The sequence below is a fragment of the Acomys russatus genome, chromosome 1 (genome assembly GCF_903995435.1).
Source record: "Acomys russatus chromosome 1, mAcoRus1.1, whole genome shotgun sequence".
Taxonomy (NCBI): Eukaryota; Metazoa; Chordata; class Mammalia; order Rodentia; family Muridae; genus Acomys; species Acomys russatus.
In genome coordinates, this window is record NC_067137.1 from 109,502,998 (window position 1) to 109,522,750 (window position 19,753).

The 19,753-nt window shown below is 51.2% G+C and overlaps 1 protein-coding gene across 1 annotated transcript in view; it reads right to left on the reverse strand.

Annotated features, from left to right (window-relative positions):
• Window positions 1-7,538: 7,538 nt before the first annotated feature.
• Ccdc88c (coiled-coil domain containing 88C) overlaps window positions 7,539-19,753 on the reverse strand; it is a 116,327-nt gene continuing 104,112 nt past the window's right edge. The window contains exons 26-30 of the mRNA XM_051150542.1: window positions 17,897-18,085; window positions 16,262-16,330; window positions 13,214-13,282; window positions 11,078-11,367; window positions 7,539-8,620 (exon numbers count right to left, since the gene is read on the reverse strand). Coding sequence (XP_051006499.1) covers window positions 7,628-8,620; window positions 11,078-11,367; window positions 13,214-13,282; window positions 16,262-16,330; window positions 17,897-18,085 — 1,610 coding nt within the window. The 3' untranslated portion in view covers window positions 7,539-7,627. The remainder of the gene's footprint in view (window positions 8,621-11,077; window positions 11,368-13,213; window positions 13,283-16,261; window positions 16,331-17,896; window positions 18,086-19,753) is intronic.

The window sequence follows — 19,753 nt, forward strand, 5'->3', positions numbered from 1 at the left end:
ATGGTAGAGTATTTGACTAGTATGCACAAAGCCCTGGGTTCTAGTCACAGTCCAGGAAGAACAGAAGCAAGGAAGGAAGGATCTGAGTTTACTAGGGGTGAGAAGACAGTTAGGCAGAGAAGGCACAGAAAGGGGGCTTTGCTGGGTGCAGTTTTGTGAGGCAGGATGGGGCTGCTCAGCCAGCCGTAGCAGCAGCAGCCTTGCTTCTGGGCCGGGCACCAAACCCTGACTTCTTCACTGATACACTGTGATCTTCAGCATCCCCGAGTCTCCATTTTCTTATTTGTAAGATAGCATGACGAACAATACCTCACACGGTGGCAACAAATGAGTTCATAAGTCTAAATGCCTTAGAGCTATGCTTGGCTCTAGCAAGTGCTCTGAGAATGTTAAGCCACACTCCCTTAGCCCTGCACCTATGGAAGCCTGTTATGTTTTCTAACTCAAGTGTGCAAAGCTTCTTTGTGGCAAGGAGCTGGGGAGCTGAAGACTGATTTTTGCTTTCTTTCTGGAAGAGTTGCCTCCTCTGAGGTCTGATCATTTTGGAGTATGTGGAGGAAGGGGGATGACAAAGAGCCCTGAGAGAGAACCACTGGGACTTGGCATGGTGTTACACACATATGTAATCAAAACACTCAAAGCCTGAGGCAAGAAAACCAAGAGTTGAAGGTCAAGTTGCATAGTGAGGTCTTGCCCCCCATATACACACACACACATATGTATGTATGTGTATATATGTGTATGTGTGTAAATGCATATATATATATACATGTATATATATATGGGTGGATAGATGGATGGGTGGATGGATGGATGGATGAGTGGATGGATGGATGGATGGGTGGATGGATGGATGGGTGGATGGATGGATGGATGGATGGATGGGTGGATGGATGGATGAATGGATGGTTGGATGGGAGGGCTGGAGCTACAACTCAGTAGTTAAGTACTGACCGAGTTTACACCAGGTCCTGGGTTCAATCCAAAGCACCACAAGAAAATCAAACAACCAACTATCAGTCAAACAATAAAAGCTTCTACTAGAATCCCCCTTCAAGTCTTCTAGGACCATGGCTTAGGTGTCTACTATGGGGTGTGGATATTGTGGGAAAGAGAAGACAGGAGGAGGACTAACAACAAATTTGTAACGAGGACCAGGGCCTGACCAGAGAAATCTCAGTGAGAACTCTCCACCTAAATTTAGTCAGCTTTGGTCCATGCTTGGCCTGTGCCCAAGGTGTAGGCTGGTATCTTGGGAGCAACGACAGTGCCAGAGAGATGGGGATCACCTCAAAATCAGAAAGGGGTACCTCAGAGCTCAACTCTGCTACCAGCAGAGATCTGAAAGTCCTTAGTGCATCATACATACAATTAAGGCGTGTGATGGTGCTATCTTCCCAGGGTGCTGTGCTGTACCGTCCAGTGTCAGTTACACTTAACACAGCCTCCAAAGATGTCTATGTCCCAGTCCCTGAAGCCTGTGAACATCATGGTAGTGGCAGAAGGGACATGGTAAGTGTGATTAAACTTGAGACCTTGAGATAGGGTGGCTATCTCAGCCATCTTAATGGATCCCGTGAAACAGCAAGAGGGAAATAGGGATGCAGAAGACCTTCCAGGCAGTGCCCATTTGGAAGGATGGAAGGGGAGTGAGGCAAAACACACGGGCCGCTTATAGATACTGCTGCGAGGCTACTAAGCAGAGGCTTTCCTGGAACCATCACTCCCGGATAGCTATTAAATCTGACCTTCAAAATTCTGAGCCTATAAATCCGCGCTGTCTGAGACACTGCGTTGGTGGTCATTTGTTGTTACAGTGACAGGACTGAGTCCCCTTACAGCAGCCTCCTTGAAGGATGGGCCGATCGAAGGAGACTCCACAGCATTTGCTGAACACGTGTGGCACTGACACCACCCATTGTCTCCACTGTCCAGTTCTACAACCCACGCCACGGAAGCAAATGTCTATGCTTGGGCACTACCAGAGATGGAAAGTTCCAGGGTGGGAGAGCTCAGGGTGGGCTCCTAGAGAAACGGGGCTCTCATTAGGTTTTTCTGTAGGGCTTCTAGAACGTGGAATTGTGGGTTTGGAGGAGGAGGAGGAGCAGGAGGAAGAGGAAGGCAGAAAGAGAGACAGAAGGACATGAGAACGGGACCAAGCGCCCTGACAGTGATGAGACAGCAAGCTACTTTTCATGATACATGGGGTAGAAAAGAATACATCACCTCAAGAAAGCATGGCAGGGGTTATAGTGGGGGATGTAGGGCCTCTTAATGGGTGCATGCCAGGGGGCTTCCTGGAAGAAGCGTGCTTCAGCTGCTACTGACAGGATGAGGTGAAGGTGCCTTCCACCACTCTCAGCCCTGTGAGGTGCAGGTCTCACCGGAAGCGGTTAGTGATTTTTGTTGTTTTTCGCTGTGCAGTGGCTGCAGCTCTGTCGCAATATAGGAGCCAGCCCCAGGCCTGGTCTGCAGGCAGCATGGGCAGAGGCTTAAGGGAGCTGCTCGGCTTTCCCTTATGGACCTCGGATCTCTCTTGATTCCTCTGAATTGTGGTTCCCTGCAGGGTTAGTTATTAGGAATGAGCTCTTGCCACCTCGGGCTAATGCTCAGCTCAGCAGTGGGACAGTCCACGCGAATGAATGAATGAATGAGAATGAAGAAATGAAGGGTAAACTGACACCTCCTGTGGCCTTTGCTCTCCTTCTCCCTGGGCCAGGGTGGGCTTGCATTGCCCTCCATCTGCCATGTCACTGGTGGTCCCTGGTCTCCTGCCTCACACAATGCAACTAGGAGGGTCAGGACACGTCCCAGTTAGCCTGGGCGGGTCTGGACTTCTGAGTCCTGCTCACTCAGGAAGCCTAGGCCAGGGTGTCTCTCTGATCGCTGACCCACTCTGTCCCCGCCCCTAGGCCTTTATCCTGGGCCTGGGTTTTGAATTTTCCGCCACTGCGGGAGGGGTCAAGGAGCAGCATGGCTGAAGGTCGGCCGTGCTTCCCGCCCTTACCGCGCGCCCCGCCCCGCTCCGCCCCCATCCCGCTGTCTTATCTCCAGGCTGTACCCACCCACTCACCTTTCTTTGGTGGGCGCGGACTGCACGCAGGGCAAGGGGCGTGGTGCGAGCTCGCTGGAGGCTTAGTACCCACTTGCACCTACAGACCCGACCGAGTGAGCGTCCAACACTGGGTGGCGCTGGCCAGCCTACTCCCCACCCCTGCGCCCCCGCAATGGCCTGGGGAGAGTGCAGTCACAGCGGCTGGCTGGCGAGGGAGGGACCCAAAATCCCTTCCCCTGCCCCTTTGAGGTACTTGGGCGGGGGGGGGGGGGGGGGGGGGGGGGGAATGAAGAACAGGTGTCTTATTTCGTCAAGCAAGACACATTGGATGGGGTGGTCTTTAGTAGGTGGAGTGGGTCACCAGACTAAGGCCGGCCATCTTCCTTTCCCTCCCTCGGCAGGGACTAGGTGATGACAGTGAAGAGCCATGTCCCCCTGCTCTGGCTGACTTCAGGCTGTCTCCTGTCAGTGCGAAGCTGGTTTCCCCCTGTGTTCCCTGGAGAAGGGATGGGCCCTGGGTCATCCGGACTTCAAGTCCTCAGACCAGGCTCCCCATGGCTGAGTTTCAGAGCAGCTGAGTTTGGAATGACCTGCCAGGTCCACAGTGTCACCTGTACCACAAGATGAGTCACTTTCCCCTTTCTTCTGGCCCTCCACCCCCACTTCCAGGCCAGTCTTAGGCTGGAAAGACAGGGAAGTCACTAAAGAAAGAGCTGCTGGTGCATACACCCATCTCAGGACTGCCAGCCTCACTTCCCTTCCCTGCTCTTCTGGTTTATGGCCATTTACTAGTTCTATGCCTTATTGGTATAGTGGGCGTATTTTACAGTGTTGGGGCTTACTGCATCTCTTCCATCCTGACTCATGTTCAATTATACCATGCAGGCAGCTTGACACCAGCCAAGTATTTACACCAGAGAAATGGGCATGCTGCATTCAAAGCTGGGTTTGTAGCTGGCTTCTGTTTGGGGTGGGGGAGGGTGGTTTATTTGCTTTGGTTTTGTTTTGTTTTGTTTTTTGAGACAGGATTTTTCTGTGTATCCTTGGCTGTCCTGGAGTCATATTGTAGACCAAGCTGGCCTCGAACTCACAGCGATCTCCCTGCCTCTGCCACCCGAGTGCTGGGATTAAAGGCGTGTGCCACCACGCCTGGCCCGAGTTTTTGTTTTTTGAGACAAGGTTTCGCTACATCGTTCAGGGAGGCTCAGAATTTAGGAGTTGCTCATCTCAGCCTCTTGAACGCTGGGATTAAAGGTCTGTGCTGCTATGCCAGTTCAATACTTGTTTTGGAGTCTCTGGCTTAAGGAAATCATAAAGACAATGCCAGTATTAGAAAATCATGGCTTGGGTGAATACTGTGGTCCTACCTCCACTTTAATAAAGAACAGCCATTCTGGACCTTGTGAATCGCAGCAACATGCAGCACCCAGAAAGCACTATCTGGCTTAGCAGTCACTCACACCGTTCATGAGCTTGCCGACCAAATGCCGGCACACATTCACTTTGGAATGACCATCGCCTGCCAGTCATGCACAGGTTGACACCAATACATTAAGCATGGCAAAAATGAATGAGTGCATTCTGTGACAATCAGTTGGCTGCGTGGACTTTAATATAAAAGCTTATTACTTGTAAATATCACAATCCTTTACACTGCTAAGATCTAGATGTACGCATTTATCCATCCTCCACGCAGATATTAGCAGGATGACTCCCCGATCCCCAATGTTTGTTCTGTCCCTAACGCTCTCTCTAGAGCCCCCTGTCCCAAATATCTCACCTCATTTTGTGAACATGAAGAACCATCTCTCACTTGGGCACTTTCCAGAGTAGAGGGCGGGGCTTGGGACCCATAGTTTTGCTATAGGACCATCATTACTTGGGACTGGATTCCAGGTCTCAGGGTTGAAACCATCTGAGGGAAGGGACATGGGGGAGGGCAAGAGGATACAAACACCCGGGCTTAGTGGAAACAGGGGACAGAAGCCCAGCTTTCAGCAGATGAGTTAGGTTCTAGACACCTTAGGGACATCTCAGTCAAGTGTGCGTAGGTCTAGAATTCCAAAGGAGGTAGGGGCCTCCTGGGGACAGCCTGTAATTAGAATTGTGGATGTGTAGGAGCTTGTCAGGGCGTGAGGGGTGATGAGAAGCCTAGGTGTGCCCTGGGTGTGCGGAGTGCAGGGTGTGGCTACTGTAGAAACCCAGAGAGGGGGGTATTTCAAAGGAAAAGTCACCTGGGGTGAATGTACCAGAGTGACCAGACTGCCTTCGGAATTCATGCCATTGGTGACCTTAACACCAGTGTTTGTATTAGACAGAGCTAGAGTGGCCTGAAGAGATGGTGAAGTAGAGAGAGACAGAACAGAACTAGGGCCCCAGGGCTGGAGGATGAGGCCTGGGATCAAAGAGCTAGCCAAAGGTCAAAGATCTAGTAAGATCTCTGAACACAGTTGAGAGGAGCGTCAAGATGAAACTCAGGCTTCTTTGACGCTGCAACACATGGTTGAGAAATGGATGAAGAGCTTGGGGAGATAAGCTGAGAAGTTGGGGTGCAGGAAGGTCGGCTTCATGCCTGAAGCTTCCGGGAGGTCTACCGAGCACAGGGGAGGTGGGTGGAGGGGAGAGGAGTGGGTGAGGGAACTCACGGCAGCCCACAGGCTCTCTGGATGGCTGAGACCCACAAGTGTGAGTGTGGGAGGGCTGTCCCAGCAGGGATGGAATCGTGAGACGGAGCCTGCCAACAAGGCATGACTAGCCAGGTGTCAAATCCTGCAAAGGCCACACCGAGTGAAGCCTGCCAAGTGACTACCCCACACAGCAGTTGGCACCAAGCAGCCAGATCTAACAGATTGCGGAGCCTCAGGAAGGAAGGGCAGGGCCAGGAGGCAAGAGTGGCTTGCACCGGAAGTCTGGTGAGGGAGGAAGGAAACCTAAGACATCAGGTAGATGGAAGGCAGACAAGGTTTGGTCACCTGGTGGGGAGGGCAGGGGGTTATACACCTTTTCTCGTCCCATCCATTTACCTCACTGATTTAAACATGAGGCCCTAAGGTCCAAATCAAGGCCTAGCACTTGGGAGTCAAAAGGGGCAGAGTCCCATGCCCAAGTGGAACTCGCCTGAGGCTGACGTAACATGGTGTGACCCATGGGGCTGCTGTCGCTTACAGGACAGTTCTGTTCCTTACATTCCTCTTGCTGGCTCTGCAGCTTCAGATACCTAATGACTCCCACAAGCACTGACTCCCACAGCTGGGTGGGGAGGAGCCTAGGGCGTGGGAGCTGGAAGCCCTAGTCTGAGGTAGCCTGCTACACGCAGCCACCATGTTCACTGAAGAAAACCACAACTCACTCAGGTTCCTTTGCCATTTTATTTCGGCCCTGTCCTTGTCTTCCAGAACGAATGGCTATAAACACACAGCCCGAACACCCTTACCATGGGTCTTGTTAACATTCTGAGGTCTCCCCTGGTTCTTCTTCAGCGCATTGCATCAAAACAGAAAACATGTTGTGTAGTCCATCCCAGGAAAAGCACCATTACAATGAGAAATGAAACACGCCAGGAACTGGACCAAATCCACAAACAGCAGGCCAGACCCCTGAAAGAATGACTTCCAAAGGAACATAAATAGACCCCCCAAAGTATACATATATATATATCCATGTGTGCACATATATATTAAAGAAATTTGGTTTCTACCCCCAAAAAGTTATTCAGAAACAGTAACATTCCATCTGAGCCAAGGAAGGCTGGATGCAACAGCCACACTACAGAGCAAGCGTGCCTTTGGCTTTCCTTCCGAGTACTGACCACGCCTGCCAGAGAGCCCTGCACTGGTACACATGTAGGGCATCTCTCTGCCACACACCCTAGGCCTGGAAGATCCAGTGTTTGTAGTAAAGTGAGCCTGGGAAGCAGAGCCCAGGAGTGAGCTACAAGGAGCCGAGACCCTGCGGCTGACCCTGAAACTTGGTCCTGTTGGGAAGCAAAGTGCTGGGACCTCACGAACATGACGGACCCCAAGAGCAGGATAGGACCCCAGGAACAGGTCAGCAATGGGTTTTACAGCCAGCCCTGCTCTAGGCTTTACCCAAAGACCTGCAAAGCTTTGCAGTTTTCTCAATCTAAGCTTTGCCTAGGACCAATGGCTTTTAGGCGCGAGTGCAGCTTCCAGACCCATATCAGGGCTTAGCTTTTTGAGACTGGCGCACGCACACGCACTCTTTAAGGGAGGTCAGCACGTTGCAGGTGAGTATTCCTACTCAAGTAGTGTCTGGTTCTGGGTACATTTGTTTTGCCACTGAATCCTAAGCAGTGCCCCTGCTAAACACATCTGTCCACAAGACACCAGCAGCCGGAAGCTGCAGCAGAGGGGTAAGTTAAAGACCCTGGAGAGCAGTTCTCTTAGGGCTTGGCACAGTGTTTTCATCAACCAATAAGGTGACTGTGTGGGGACCCCATTTCTCATTCTACACCCGTTCCCGGCACCATGGGCAGACAGGAGAAAAGGCTAGTGTAATCCAGAAGGCGCACCAGCAGTTTAGAGCTTGCAAGCTGCAGGCCCATGACACGAGTCACACACAACCGTATTCATACCACACTGTCTGTGGGTCCCCGCCTGGCTCTGGGGACGCTGGTGTGCTCTTTGAGCTGCTCCCTCGACTGAAGTCATCAGGGCCCCTGTTGACATGGGGAGCCAAGTCAGAAGACCTACCAGGGCTTTTGGTCAGAAGGCCCTCGCTGCAGCCATGCCCTGGGCCATCTCCCTCAGAGGTGCTGAGCCCTGGTCTCACAGGAGCAACAGTGGCTACCTCCCCTGAGTGTGGTGCCACTTTAGGTTTTGTTCTGACCGCAGGAGCCACAGTGGGAGAGAAGTGCTGGATCTGGGGGTTGGTACCAACGCTGCATGCAGTGGCGAGCACCGGGGCTGTGGCAGACTGCTGCAGTGGGGCCAACTTCTCTTCCTTTGGTGGGGCCAGGGAGAAGCGCCTTATGTCCAGTGGCCGGCCTCGGGTACTTGGGCCTGGAGAGGAGCTGTCAGCTTTTCCTACCAGTGGCGTCCGCTCCCGGGAGAGGCTGTGGGAGCCTTGTAGGCTATGGCTGCTGGTCTCCCTGGTTCCTGCAGCCTCAGGACATCGTGGCTTCTGAGGCGACTCTGGCCTGCAGGCTTCTGGCCCACTGGCCCGGAGGAGGTCAGCTGAAGCCAGGCTGAAGGTTCTGCTCAGAGATGCACTTCGGCTGACAGGCACGTGACAAGTCGGGGGCATCGTGGCTTGCCTGGGTCTGCCCAGGGACAGGCTCTGGGGAGGCTGGACCTGTCTCGAAGGGACTCCAGGCAGGGCCTCAGCCTCAGATGGTCTCAAGTTAGGCTTTACGTAGTGCCCTGGCTTCAGCTGCTGCCCCTCCGAAGTGGCAACTGACATCTTGAGGGTGGGAGCCACAAAGTTGGTGGGCATCTTGGCTCCATCTTTCCTCGTCGGTGGCCCCGGCTGGCTTCCCATGGCTGGGGCATCATGGGCCTTTCGGAAGTAGTCACTAAGCAGGTCATCACGGCAGCTAGGGGTGTCCTGGGAGGAGGAGAGAACAGAGGTGGAAACTGGGCCTGAGGGTCTTCTGCATTCTGAACTGAACTTTCTGTCCCTGATGAGCTTCTAGGCATGCCTCAGAAACAGTTGGGGTGATGAGGGGCCAGGAGTGCAGGGGTCCTTTGGCAAAGAACCCCAGACAGTACCCAGGCAGCCCCCAAGTGCTCAAGCTCACGGACAGGGAAGTGATTTCCCAGAGCCTCCAACTTTCCTGCTGTAATGAGACCCAGCCCACAGCTGGCTGCTTCAGACTGTCTCCATGCCCTGCAGTATGGGGCAGGAGTGAGAAAGCTTTTGGGAGGGGGGGGAAGGTGGGCCTGAATCAGCTGTATCCATCCTGTAGGCCTCTGCACTCATGAGAACAGGAAAGAAACGAGACACACAGGAGAACTGGCACTGCCACCCATACACTTCTCCTGAGACAGGGAAAAGAGGCAGGGAGGGAGAGGGTGGAAGCCAGAGAGCTGGAGGACCCTTTCTCAGAACCTGCAGGGGGGAAGGACACTGAGTACAGTGGACACCAGGCCAGGACCAAGGAGAGCTCCCGAGGCAGGCTCTCCCTGACTCTCAGCTGGGTTCAGTGCATCAGCAGTTCATATGATGTCAATACTGTGAGCACTGCCTCAGCCCCAGCCAGAAACCCTAGTGACACCTGTGCTCTGGGCAAGCCTGCTGGGTGGTATGGATCTAGAGGAGGGCCCAGGAACCCTAACAGGAGACAGCAGCTTCCCAGGGCACCTTATCCTTCTGAGCTGGGGACCTCTAGTGCCTGGCATAAAGCCAGCATTTGAGCAGGGGGACAAGGACAGCGTTTCATGTTTCTCTGCCGTGCTGACCATGAGGCCAGGCACGTGTGGGGAGTAGGCACCGTGCCCACTGCCCGATAGATACCAGGTACTCAGTGAACACTCAGGAGCAAGTATCTGCTACTTCCTATGCCTTTGTGCTCTCTTGGTAGAGGTCATAGGCTTTATTACAAGGATGAAGTCTAACTGCTTGGTTAAGAGAGGAAGACTTGAAGCATTAACTCAACAGTCCTCAAGGCTGAGATGGTATATTTCACTCAAAAACCCTGAATTCTAATCACTAGAATTACTAAATTCTGACAGCACAGCACAGCTGTGCTAAGGCGCCTAACCCTAACCCTAACCGAGTACAGAGGCGGGTCTGCCAGCAGGTGGCTATTGGGGGTGAGAAGCTACTGAGCAAGTAGGTCATCATGCTAGGGCCACAGATGCAGTCCAGCTAGCTTTTTGTTTTGTCTTAAAGATTTATTTATTATTTATACAATGTTCCACCTGCACGACAGAAGAGGGCACCAGATCTCATTATAGATGGTTTTGAGCCGCCACATGGTTGTTGGGAATTGAACTCAGGACCTTCGGAAGAACAGCCAAGTGCTCTTAACCTCTGAGCCATCTCTCCAGCCCCCACCCCTCTTTTTTCAGTATCTTGAGACAGGGTTTCTCTGGCACTCTCTCAAAGGTAGGTGTGTGCGTGTGCTGTCCTGGAAACTGGACCCAGGGCCTTGCCCAGGCCAGGCAAGAATTCTACTACTGATCTATGTCCCCAACCCCTTGCAATCTATTCTGAGTGTGTGAGCAAACAGTTCTTTGGTGGGTGATGGGTAATGCGTGTATGCATGGTGTGTCTGTTCGTATGCAATGTGGAGGCTTGTGTGGAGGCCAAAGGAAAACCTCCTCCAGTGCTGGCCAGCTCGGGTTTTGTTTGTTTGGGTTGTTTTGGACACGGGGTCTTTTTCTGGCCTGGGGCTTACCAATTAGCCTAGGCAGGCTGGCCAGTGAGCCTCAGGGACCTGCATGCCTCTGCCTTCCCAGTGTTGGGGCTATAAGGAAGGGGATGACTACCATGCCTGGGTCCAAGCAAGTTTTTATGTTTCTAAACAGGCAGGGCTAAGAATGGCACAAAGCCCTAGGTTCAATCCCCAGCAAAACAAAACACACACACACACACACACACCCTTCTTAGTCACATCATGGCATGTGAAGGTCATATGGAATTAAAGTGTCACTGCATCTAAGCACAGCTATGTCAGGCATGGCTGAAGTTTTCATTCTTTACAGTGTCAGAGAGCAAGACAGTTGTCACAAAACTACCACAGGCCCAAGGATCTAAAATATTTACTCTGTGGCCCTTTGAAGACTCTTCCACATTTGCCCATGGCTATTGGAGGTGACACAGGCTAAGCAGCTCTCAGAGCCCTGCTACAAGTCCAATGTGACATCCAACCCTGCCAGTGGGTGCTAGCCACAGGCTCTACCAGCTTGGCTTCTAAGGGGAAAGCAACACCTGTTGCCTGGGGCCTGAGGGCCAACTCACAGTGACCCTTTGGCTAGTGGCACTCAGTATCTTGCCCCAGCCAGGCCAGTCCTGCTGCCCCGCCCTGTACCGCTGGCTCCTCAGGATCAGAGCACTCACATGGGTAGGAGAGCCGCGGTTACTCTCCTCTAAAAACTCCTCCAAGGTGACCATCTCACTGCTGGGAGAGGCTGACCGGGGCCGCACCCCAGTGCGGGCTGGAGCTGCACCCCTCTTCTGGATACTCTCCTGGGGGACAGGTCCATTCCGGGGTGGAGGGTACTCATGGTGGCTGGGAATACCACGTCCTGGGGTGCTGGGATCCCTAGACAGTGTAGTAGGGTCCCTGCTGGGGACCAGGTCTGTGCTGCTGAAGCTCTCACACCGGCTATGCAGATAGTCAGAGGAACCTGGGGGGCGGGGTGGGGCAGGGACAGAACACAGGGGCACACGTCAATGTCAGTTCTCTCCTGCTCTCTGCAGCTCACCTAAAACCATCCCAATTGAATAAAAGTGCCCCAAGCCCTGGGCATCACTCCTATGTAGCTGTGATTCCTTCTGCAACCATTAATTTATTTGGCTCTAATAAAAGTAGAAATTTTTTCACTAAAATTTAAAAATATATTTAAAAATTTCCCATCTTCTAGGCAGCAGGCAATATTTTTCCATGTTTTAGTATATATGTACGTACATATGTATTATTATTATTATTATTATTATTATTATTATTATTATTATTAAAACCAAACTCTACACCTCATGTTGCCCAGGCTGAATTAAAACTTGCTTGTTACCTTGAACTTACGATCCTCCTGCCTTTACAACCCAGGTCTGGGATTACAGGCAGACATCCAGTTTACGAAGTACTGGGGACTGAATTCAGAGCTTCATGAATGCTAAGCCCACCCTCTATCAATTGAGCTAGATCCCCAGCCCTATTTCACCGCTCTTAAAGTGTGTGTGTGTGGGTGGGTGGGTGTGTGTGCGCGTGAGTGTGTATTATTTTTCTGCTGCTAGGACTAACAACAATTTTCTTTGTGCCACAAAAGACAAATTCTGGGTGAAAAGCATTTGTGTTGAGGTATAAGGTTTACAACTGAGCAATAAGCCCAGTGCAGAAATACGGAGCACCGCCGGGCTCCATCATTTTGCATGTCATCCCTGCTCAGGAATCATGGCTGTCTCTTATGCTTTTAAGCAGTGTTCCAGTATCAGCACAGGTGCCGCTGAAGTGAGCAGTGAAGCTGAAATGACTAACCCTGACAGGGCCATTAGCTCTCACTCACTCACACAACAGAAGCTGACTGAGCAGCGAGTCCGTGTGAGACACGCCTGCAGGGGTATCATGTAGAAGTTAAGGAGAAGGAGGGGCTAGAGAGATGGCTCAGTGGTTAAGAGCACTGCTTGCTCTTCCAAAGGTCCTGAGTTCAATTCCCAGAAACCACATAGTGGCTCACAGCCATCTATAATGTGATTTGATGCCCTCTTCTAGGCTGTGGACAGAACACTGTATATATAATAATAAATCTTAAAAGAAAAAAAAGGAAGGAGAAGAACCTTGCTAAGTTTAGTCTCAAGCAGTAAGGTCACATGGTAGCCTATATCCTCTTCAAATGCAGGGGAACTGGTAAGGCAGGCCAAACATGAAAACAGACCATGAAACAAAATCCTTAAGATTTGAAAAAATTTCCCTTAATTTGGCCTAGGGATGTTACCTCAGTTGGCAGAGCGCTTGGCTAATGTGCATAGAGTCTGGGTTGGAGTCCCATCACCACACCCAGAACAGCACTCTGGTTTTGGCTATGCAGTGAACTGAAGACCAGCCTGGGGCACGAAACTCATCTTCAATAAAGAATCACGTCGGTCCATGTCCCTATTCCACGAGGCTCGGACCTAGAGGATCCGTGACTCACCCACGTCCTCGGGGCAGGCAGGGGAAAAAAGGATCTGAGCTCTAATTTGTTTGTTTTTGGTTTTTTTTTTTTTTTTGAGACAGGGTTTCTCTGTGTAGCCTTGGCTGTCCTGAACACACTTTGTAGACCAGGCTGGCCCTGAACTCACATAACAATTCTCCTGCCGCTGCCTCCCAAGTGTTGGGATTAAAGGCGTGCGCCACCACGCTCGGCCTGAGCTCCAATTTGTTCAAAACTCCCTGGCCTGTACTGGAAACCTTGGTGCGTGGCCCAGGACCAGAATGAGTCTCAAGCCCTGCTACGCAGATGCTGAGCTGCAAGTGCTCCAAGCAGGCAGCCTTACCTTTGAGGCTCAGGGGTGAGCTGTTGCTGGATGTATTCCTACTGCTCTCCAAGCTGTTCGGCCGCGACACTGAGGGGAAACAACTGTGTTTAACACAAAGGGCCAATGACCAGGTAACATCCTGGGTTAACATGCAACCTGAGGAAAAAAACACATTCAAAGCGCTTCTACACCAGTTCAGGCCAGTGTTCTCAGCCAGGAAGGTCTGTAGGATGCTGAGTGCAATCTTCTGAGGCAACTGGCTCCAGCAACAGAGAATGAGACCCAGCACTCAGCAGGCTCGCCATCACTGGCAGCGACGGGTCTCTGTCACCAGGTTCTAGGTATCTAGTTTAAAACAATAACAAAACAGGGCCACAAAGAGTACCTAAGGGCTCCTCTGGGCAAACACAAGCAAACAGTCCTTTCCAAAACAGGGATGAGGTGTTGTTCAAGGCAGCAGATGCACGCACGTGTGGGTACACGCAGCGGCATGTGCCTGAGCGTCCCCCTGCAGGTAAGCACAGGAGGGGACGCCAGGATGTCAGGGCAGAGGGACCGTTCTGCTCTGCTGTCTGCTTTTCTTTGGCTCCTCTCCATCACTTGCCTCATATGCCTATTTGCTCTAAACCCAGAGCTCAAGGCTCCTGGTGACATGGGCTGGGGGAATCCAGTCTGCATGTCACCACCCTGCTTTAGACGCAGAAGGATGGCATTAGTCCTTGCCACGGGTGGGCTGCCCCTTCTAGGGTCCGCAGACCTCTCCTGGTCTGTCTACAGCCGCCCACACAGGTGTCAGGTGACACAATGCCTCTGCTGCTGTACCAGGGACAGGGGCAGTGTTCCAACACGTCTGTAGCTCTGAAGCCAGCTGCAAGTGTGGAACAGGAACAGGAAAGCCTTCAGAAACACTAGAAGGCCCCTGGCTTGTCCCTAAGGAGCGTCAACTCAGGGATCTACATGGGCCTAAGTACCAGGCATGGTAAGCTCTGTCAGAGCAGGCACCAACAAGCCGGGCGTGGTGGCGCATGCCTTTAATCTCAGCACTCAGGAGGCAGAGGCAGGTGGATTGCTGTGAGTTCGAGGCCAGCCTGGTCTACAAAGTGAGTCCAGGATGGCCAAGGCTACACAGAGAAACCCTGTCTCAAAAAAACAAAAAAAAAAAAAAAGACAATTGTTGGCAAACAGTGTTTAGGGATGAGCCAAGAAAAGACTTGGGGCTTGGGAGCAGTAGTGGACCAAGCCCCTTGGTGGAGGGACAGTCGGAGACACACGCCACGCCAGCTGCTCTGTACCAGGCACTCAAGGGAAGCTGCAATACTAACCGCCCAAGCACCTCTGTGCACTATTTATTTTTGCTTTTGTTTTCAGTTAATGCCTGACTAGGCAGCTTAGGGCAGCCTTGAACTCACAATCCTCAGCCGCCTGAAAGTTGGGATTTCAGGCCTGACCCACGAGGCCCGCTCACCCGTGTTCATTAAATAATTCTTTTCATTCCATATGCCAACCAGAGAAGCTGGAGAAGTTGGGAGGCGTATGGAGAACCCTGTACTCAGGCATCAAATTGGCTACTCAGTGAGGGGGTACACTTGGAAGGACCTCACTTCCCACCACAGGGCCCCCAACTCTGGGTAAAGACAGAAGGGCTCTTGGGCCAAGAGGCCTCATTAAAGAGTCGGTCTTTCCTTACAGAATCATAACTAACTAATGTCAACACCATCACTCTCTCTCAACAGTGGGCAGGAGATAACGCTGGCTCCTCAACTACTGAGCACATCAGACATAAACTGAACCCATGGAAACCTGCCTCGGTTTCCCTTTTAAGGAATTTCTTCCTGCACGTCTAGAGTTTATTAAAACAAAACAAAACAAAACAAAACCATTTGCTTATTTAGGGTGATGCGTACGTTTGCAGGCCTGCACGCACAGAGGTCAGAGGACAACTTGCAGAACTTGTTCTCTCTTATCATGTGGGTTCTGGGATTGAACTCAGACCATCAAGCCTGGTGGCAAATGCCTTTACCCACTGAGCCATCCCACTAGCTATTACTTTCTATTTTTAAAACATTCATTGTTTTTAAGCATTTTGAACATTTACTTGCCCGCACGCGCGCGCGTGTGTGTGTGTGTGTGTGTGTGCGCGCGCACAATGTGCCAGCATGCATATAGAGGTCAGAGTGCAAACGCAGTAGCTGGTTCTCTCCTTCAATCTTATGGGTTATGGGATCAAAACCAGGTTGACAGGCCTGCACGTGGCCCTTACATACTTGGACCATTTCGTCAGCCCCCCAGAATTATTTTTTTAAAAACAGAACTGGAGGCTAGAGAGATGGCTCAGCAGTTAAGAGGCTCTTCCAGGGCCCAGGTTCAATTTCCAGCAGCCACACAGTGGCTTACAACTACCTGGGACTCCAGTTCCAGCGGATCGACACCCTCCTCTAGCACCAGACATTCAAGTGGTGTACAGACATATACACAGGGAAAACGTGCATATACATAAAATAAGAATACATTTTTAAAAAGGGAACAGGGGTCGTAGCTCACTGGGTACAGCGCTTGTCTTGCTTGTGTGAGAGCTGGGCTCAAGAAAGAAAGGGCACATGGGAAGGTTTTGAGAATCCTGGGAGGATATTGCCTGTTTTCTCTTCTGCAGGAACTTAAAATATTTCCATAACCAGGCGAAAAGCGTTTCTAACACTGTTGGGATTTCACACAACTCAGTGTTACCATGGACCCCCTAGGACCCAAGCAAGAACAAAGCTCAGGCCTTCCTAAAACACGTTCCTTGCACTCGTCACCGGGACTCCCTGGCACACCTGGAGGGTGTTGTAGGGCAAGGCATGTTCAGAGTTTCCAGAACCTGGGGCTCTTAAAGGCCAGTGAGTCTCCTACCTGTAGAGGATGCCAAGTGAGAGCTGTGTGGCGAGGCAGAGATGGCTCCAGCATCCCCCTCCCCCCTGAAATTCCACCCTCGCCTCTTGTGTATGTTAAATTTCCACAACTTCCACGCTTAGCTTAAACTCAAAGTGCTACTGACACAAACCCAACACATGCAACCTGGCTACTCACCCTGCTGCCTGTGGTGGGGACCCTCAGGCTCCGTGGGTAGCTCGCAGAGATTGTCCTCTGAATTACAACCTAAGGGGAGAATAAAGTTAGTGTGCTGGGGTTCTAGAACGCCTTACACACCCACAGGGAGAACCCAGGTTCCTGGCTGTGTGACCAGCTTGTGCCTTTAGTCCCCAAAGCATGGCAAGGTCCAACCGCTGGGGTGTGGGGGGGTGAATGATACCTCCTTTCTCATCTGTCTAGCTGCAAAGAGGAGTGGGCTAACACACTGGGCTGATTGCATTTAACTCCAAGTCGCACTTTGTGTCCGTGCGTGAAGGGTTATAAGGGGTACGTGAGCTCTGGCTCGGAACCAGGTAAAGGAGCTGAGGGTCTAGTGCCCCAGGAAACCCTTCCAACCCCAAAGGCCAGCAGGCCGAAGGCAGAGGGGTGGAATCTTTAGGGACCACAATGCCATCAGGGAACAGGAAGAGAGAAAAAGGAGACAAAGTGGGACCTGCCCAAGGTGAAAGGGCGAGCAAGTGTCGCACTCGCCGCTCCCAACAAGACATTAGTCAGGGACCCCTCTAAGCTTGCTAGTTTCTATCTGAGCTCTGAATGTGCGGTTCCCTCTGAAAAGACAAGGTCTCCATAATTAAATCAGTTACCTACCCACTGGCAGCAAGTGTCCAGACCATGAGGGCTCCTAAGTTTAGGAACCCCATGTGTGTTGCGTGTGTTCCACTTATGGCATCAAGGCTGCGCATGTCTAAGCCTTCCAGGGCCAAGTGTATAGGTCTAGCCTTGCAGAAGCGATCATATTCAGCTGGTCTGGTCTTGTGTTTGTCTGTTTGTTTCTTTCTCTCTTTATTCAATTATAGGGATGGCAGTTTAGGCATTCCTTTCCTTTTGTTTACCTATTTCAGATTTTCAAATGCTTCCCTCTTGCCATCACGTCTTTCACTGCATTCTGTTCTTGTTTCATGAACACAGTATCTTTTTTTTTTAATCACTGTTAGTCAATTTTAGCATTTTCTTATCAATCCTCCCTAACACCCCAGTTTATGCCAGTGACTTCTGCATTGGTCTTTTTCCCCTCTGTTTTGGGGCTGCAGGCTCTTCTTGGGTGTCCACAGATTCCTTGAGCTTCTGTGGATTTATATGACAACATCTGACCAAGCCCTTTGACTTGGAATTTCTTCATGTAATGAGACTCAGAGACTATTAGTTTTGTGCCTGAGGTATGAACACATACAGCCACTGGAGTTTTAGGATACAGTGCATCTGCAAATCCTTCATGGTGCTGCTGTTCTCAATGTATTTCAACATTTGCCCTCGGCTCTGTCAAATAGACTTCTGGGTTAGTGACCCTCTCACTCATCTTTTCTAGAGAATATACCTCCAGACTCCAGGGAGTTACCTGGTACTGGCCCAGCTCTGGTGCCACCAACACTTGAATGCTGCTGCTGCTGGATTCTGAGGCTGTTTTCCTGGTACTTAGGCCCACCAATGGTGAGATTACTTATCCAAAGCCATTTGGCCGACAGGCAGAGACAACGCTTGCACCAGAATTCTTCATCAGCTTCTCTCTTCGGTTAATACATCTTTAGGAGGGCCCCAGGCCCAGAGCTTATTCTTTAGAGGGGTCATACTCACCTTTGGTGCGGCCTAGGTGCTTGGGGACAGGAGTGGAGCTGGAAGGGGCTGCCATGCTGGCTGAGGTTGGAAAAGTCTGGGAGCCAGGCTCCAAGGGCCAGGACTTCACAGGTGGGTCAGTGGAAGTGTCTGTGTGGTCAACACTGCCTCCTCGTGGGGACCCTCGCTTTGATTTGAGATCCCCGGGGCCTGGGGCAGAAGACATTGAGAAATGAGGCTGTAAGGCTGTGGCAAGGCTGGGAAAGCACACCGAGGCCGGAAGCAGCTGCAGCAGGGCACACAGACCACAGAGACACAAGCTGGGTTGCCTCCCAGCTGCAGCTGAGAGTAGGAAGGCACCAGGAGGGCACCACAAGGCTAGCTCAAACTCCAGTGTGGGCCACACGGTCAGCGTTAGTGGGACTGGCAGGGAAGAAACAAACTCAAGAGGATGAATAAAAGCCATCTATACGGCACACTCTCTGTGACTCTGTACAGAACCCCAAGCCTGTCTCAACAGCCCACACAAGAATTGGCAGGTGTCTTCTCCACACTGACCACTGACTGAGGTGCTGAGGACCCTGGCAACTGGATACCATGCTGTGTCAAAACAAGTCCATTGCCAAATTCACAGCAGTTTGTTTTCAGAAAAGCAAAACAAAACAGAACAAAAACAAAAGCAACTTTCCACAAGGCAGTTTTTACCTTGCATCTTATGCTTTTAAGCAGTGTTAGTTTTCTGCTATGAAGCATATATACCTGTTGAAATTAAGTAATATTTTTGAAAAGTGCCACCCCTTAAAAACAAAACAAAACAAAACTAAAAACCAACCTACCCAAATGCACAGAAAATTAAATAGGAGTAAGTCTGGGATCTCTGGATACAACAGGGGGCTGAGGACACAGCAGAGGTGGGAGGGTGCTTGCATCACATGTGGAAGACCCCGAGTCTGATCCCCAGTACCCCAAAACAAACAAAAGCAAAACAAAAGAAAAATGTGGGAGCATGCCTAACAGCTGGCTAGGCCTCTGTGCAATGCCTGCACCCTACAGCGAAGGGCCAGGCTGCAGGCAGAGGTCGTCACTCCTGCATAAAGTGGACTCCGCAGCCCTCCAACTTCAGGGTTCTTCTCGGTGTTGTTTCAAGCGAAACAACCAAAAGGGGGGGATTTGGATTCTGGAGGATAACCCTGACAGGAAGCAAGACACGAGTCTGGCATAACGAGCAGTGAGGAGGCCTTCCTGTGTGTTAGGTGGACACAAAGGTCCGGAAGTGGGGTGGAGATGAGCGAACAGTTAGCGTGAGCACCAGACAGAGACCAGCACAATTCCAACAGCATATGAGGCAGACAGACTCTGGGACCTGGTGCCTTGATGGCTTGGAGTTCTTAAAGATAGGGTCAGAAGTTGAGGTTGGTGGCAACGGTACTCAACCTTATTATGCCATAGTTACAGGTCTGTTATGGTCACCTGATTTCTAGGGTGACTCTTGTTTTCCATGTGCAGCACAGTACTGGCAATATAACTTTTCCTTTGTTTTTTGTTTGTTTTTTTGAAACAGGGTTTCTCTGTGTAGCCTTCGCCATCCTAGACTCGCTTTGTAGACCAAGCTGGCCTCGAACTCTCAGCGATCTGTTTGCCTCTGCCTCCTGAGTGCTGGCATTAAAGGCGTGTGCCACCACGCACGGCTTAACCGTCCCTTTTAAGATAAAGTGACCTGCAAATAGTGAGTTACTTTAAGGGAGACCATATAAAACATATAGGAGACAGGGCCATGGCCCAAATCACCGAACTGAGGTACATGAACGGTGGAAAGATGACATGGAGGTGACCTCTCTGGTCACCATCTTCCCTGCCCTGGGTGTGACTTATGTGCTC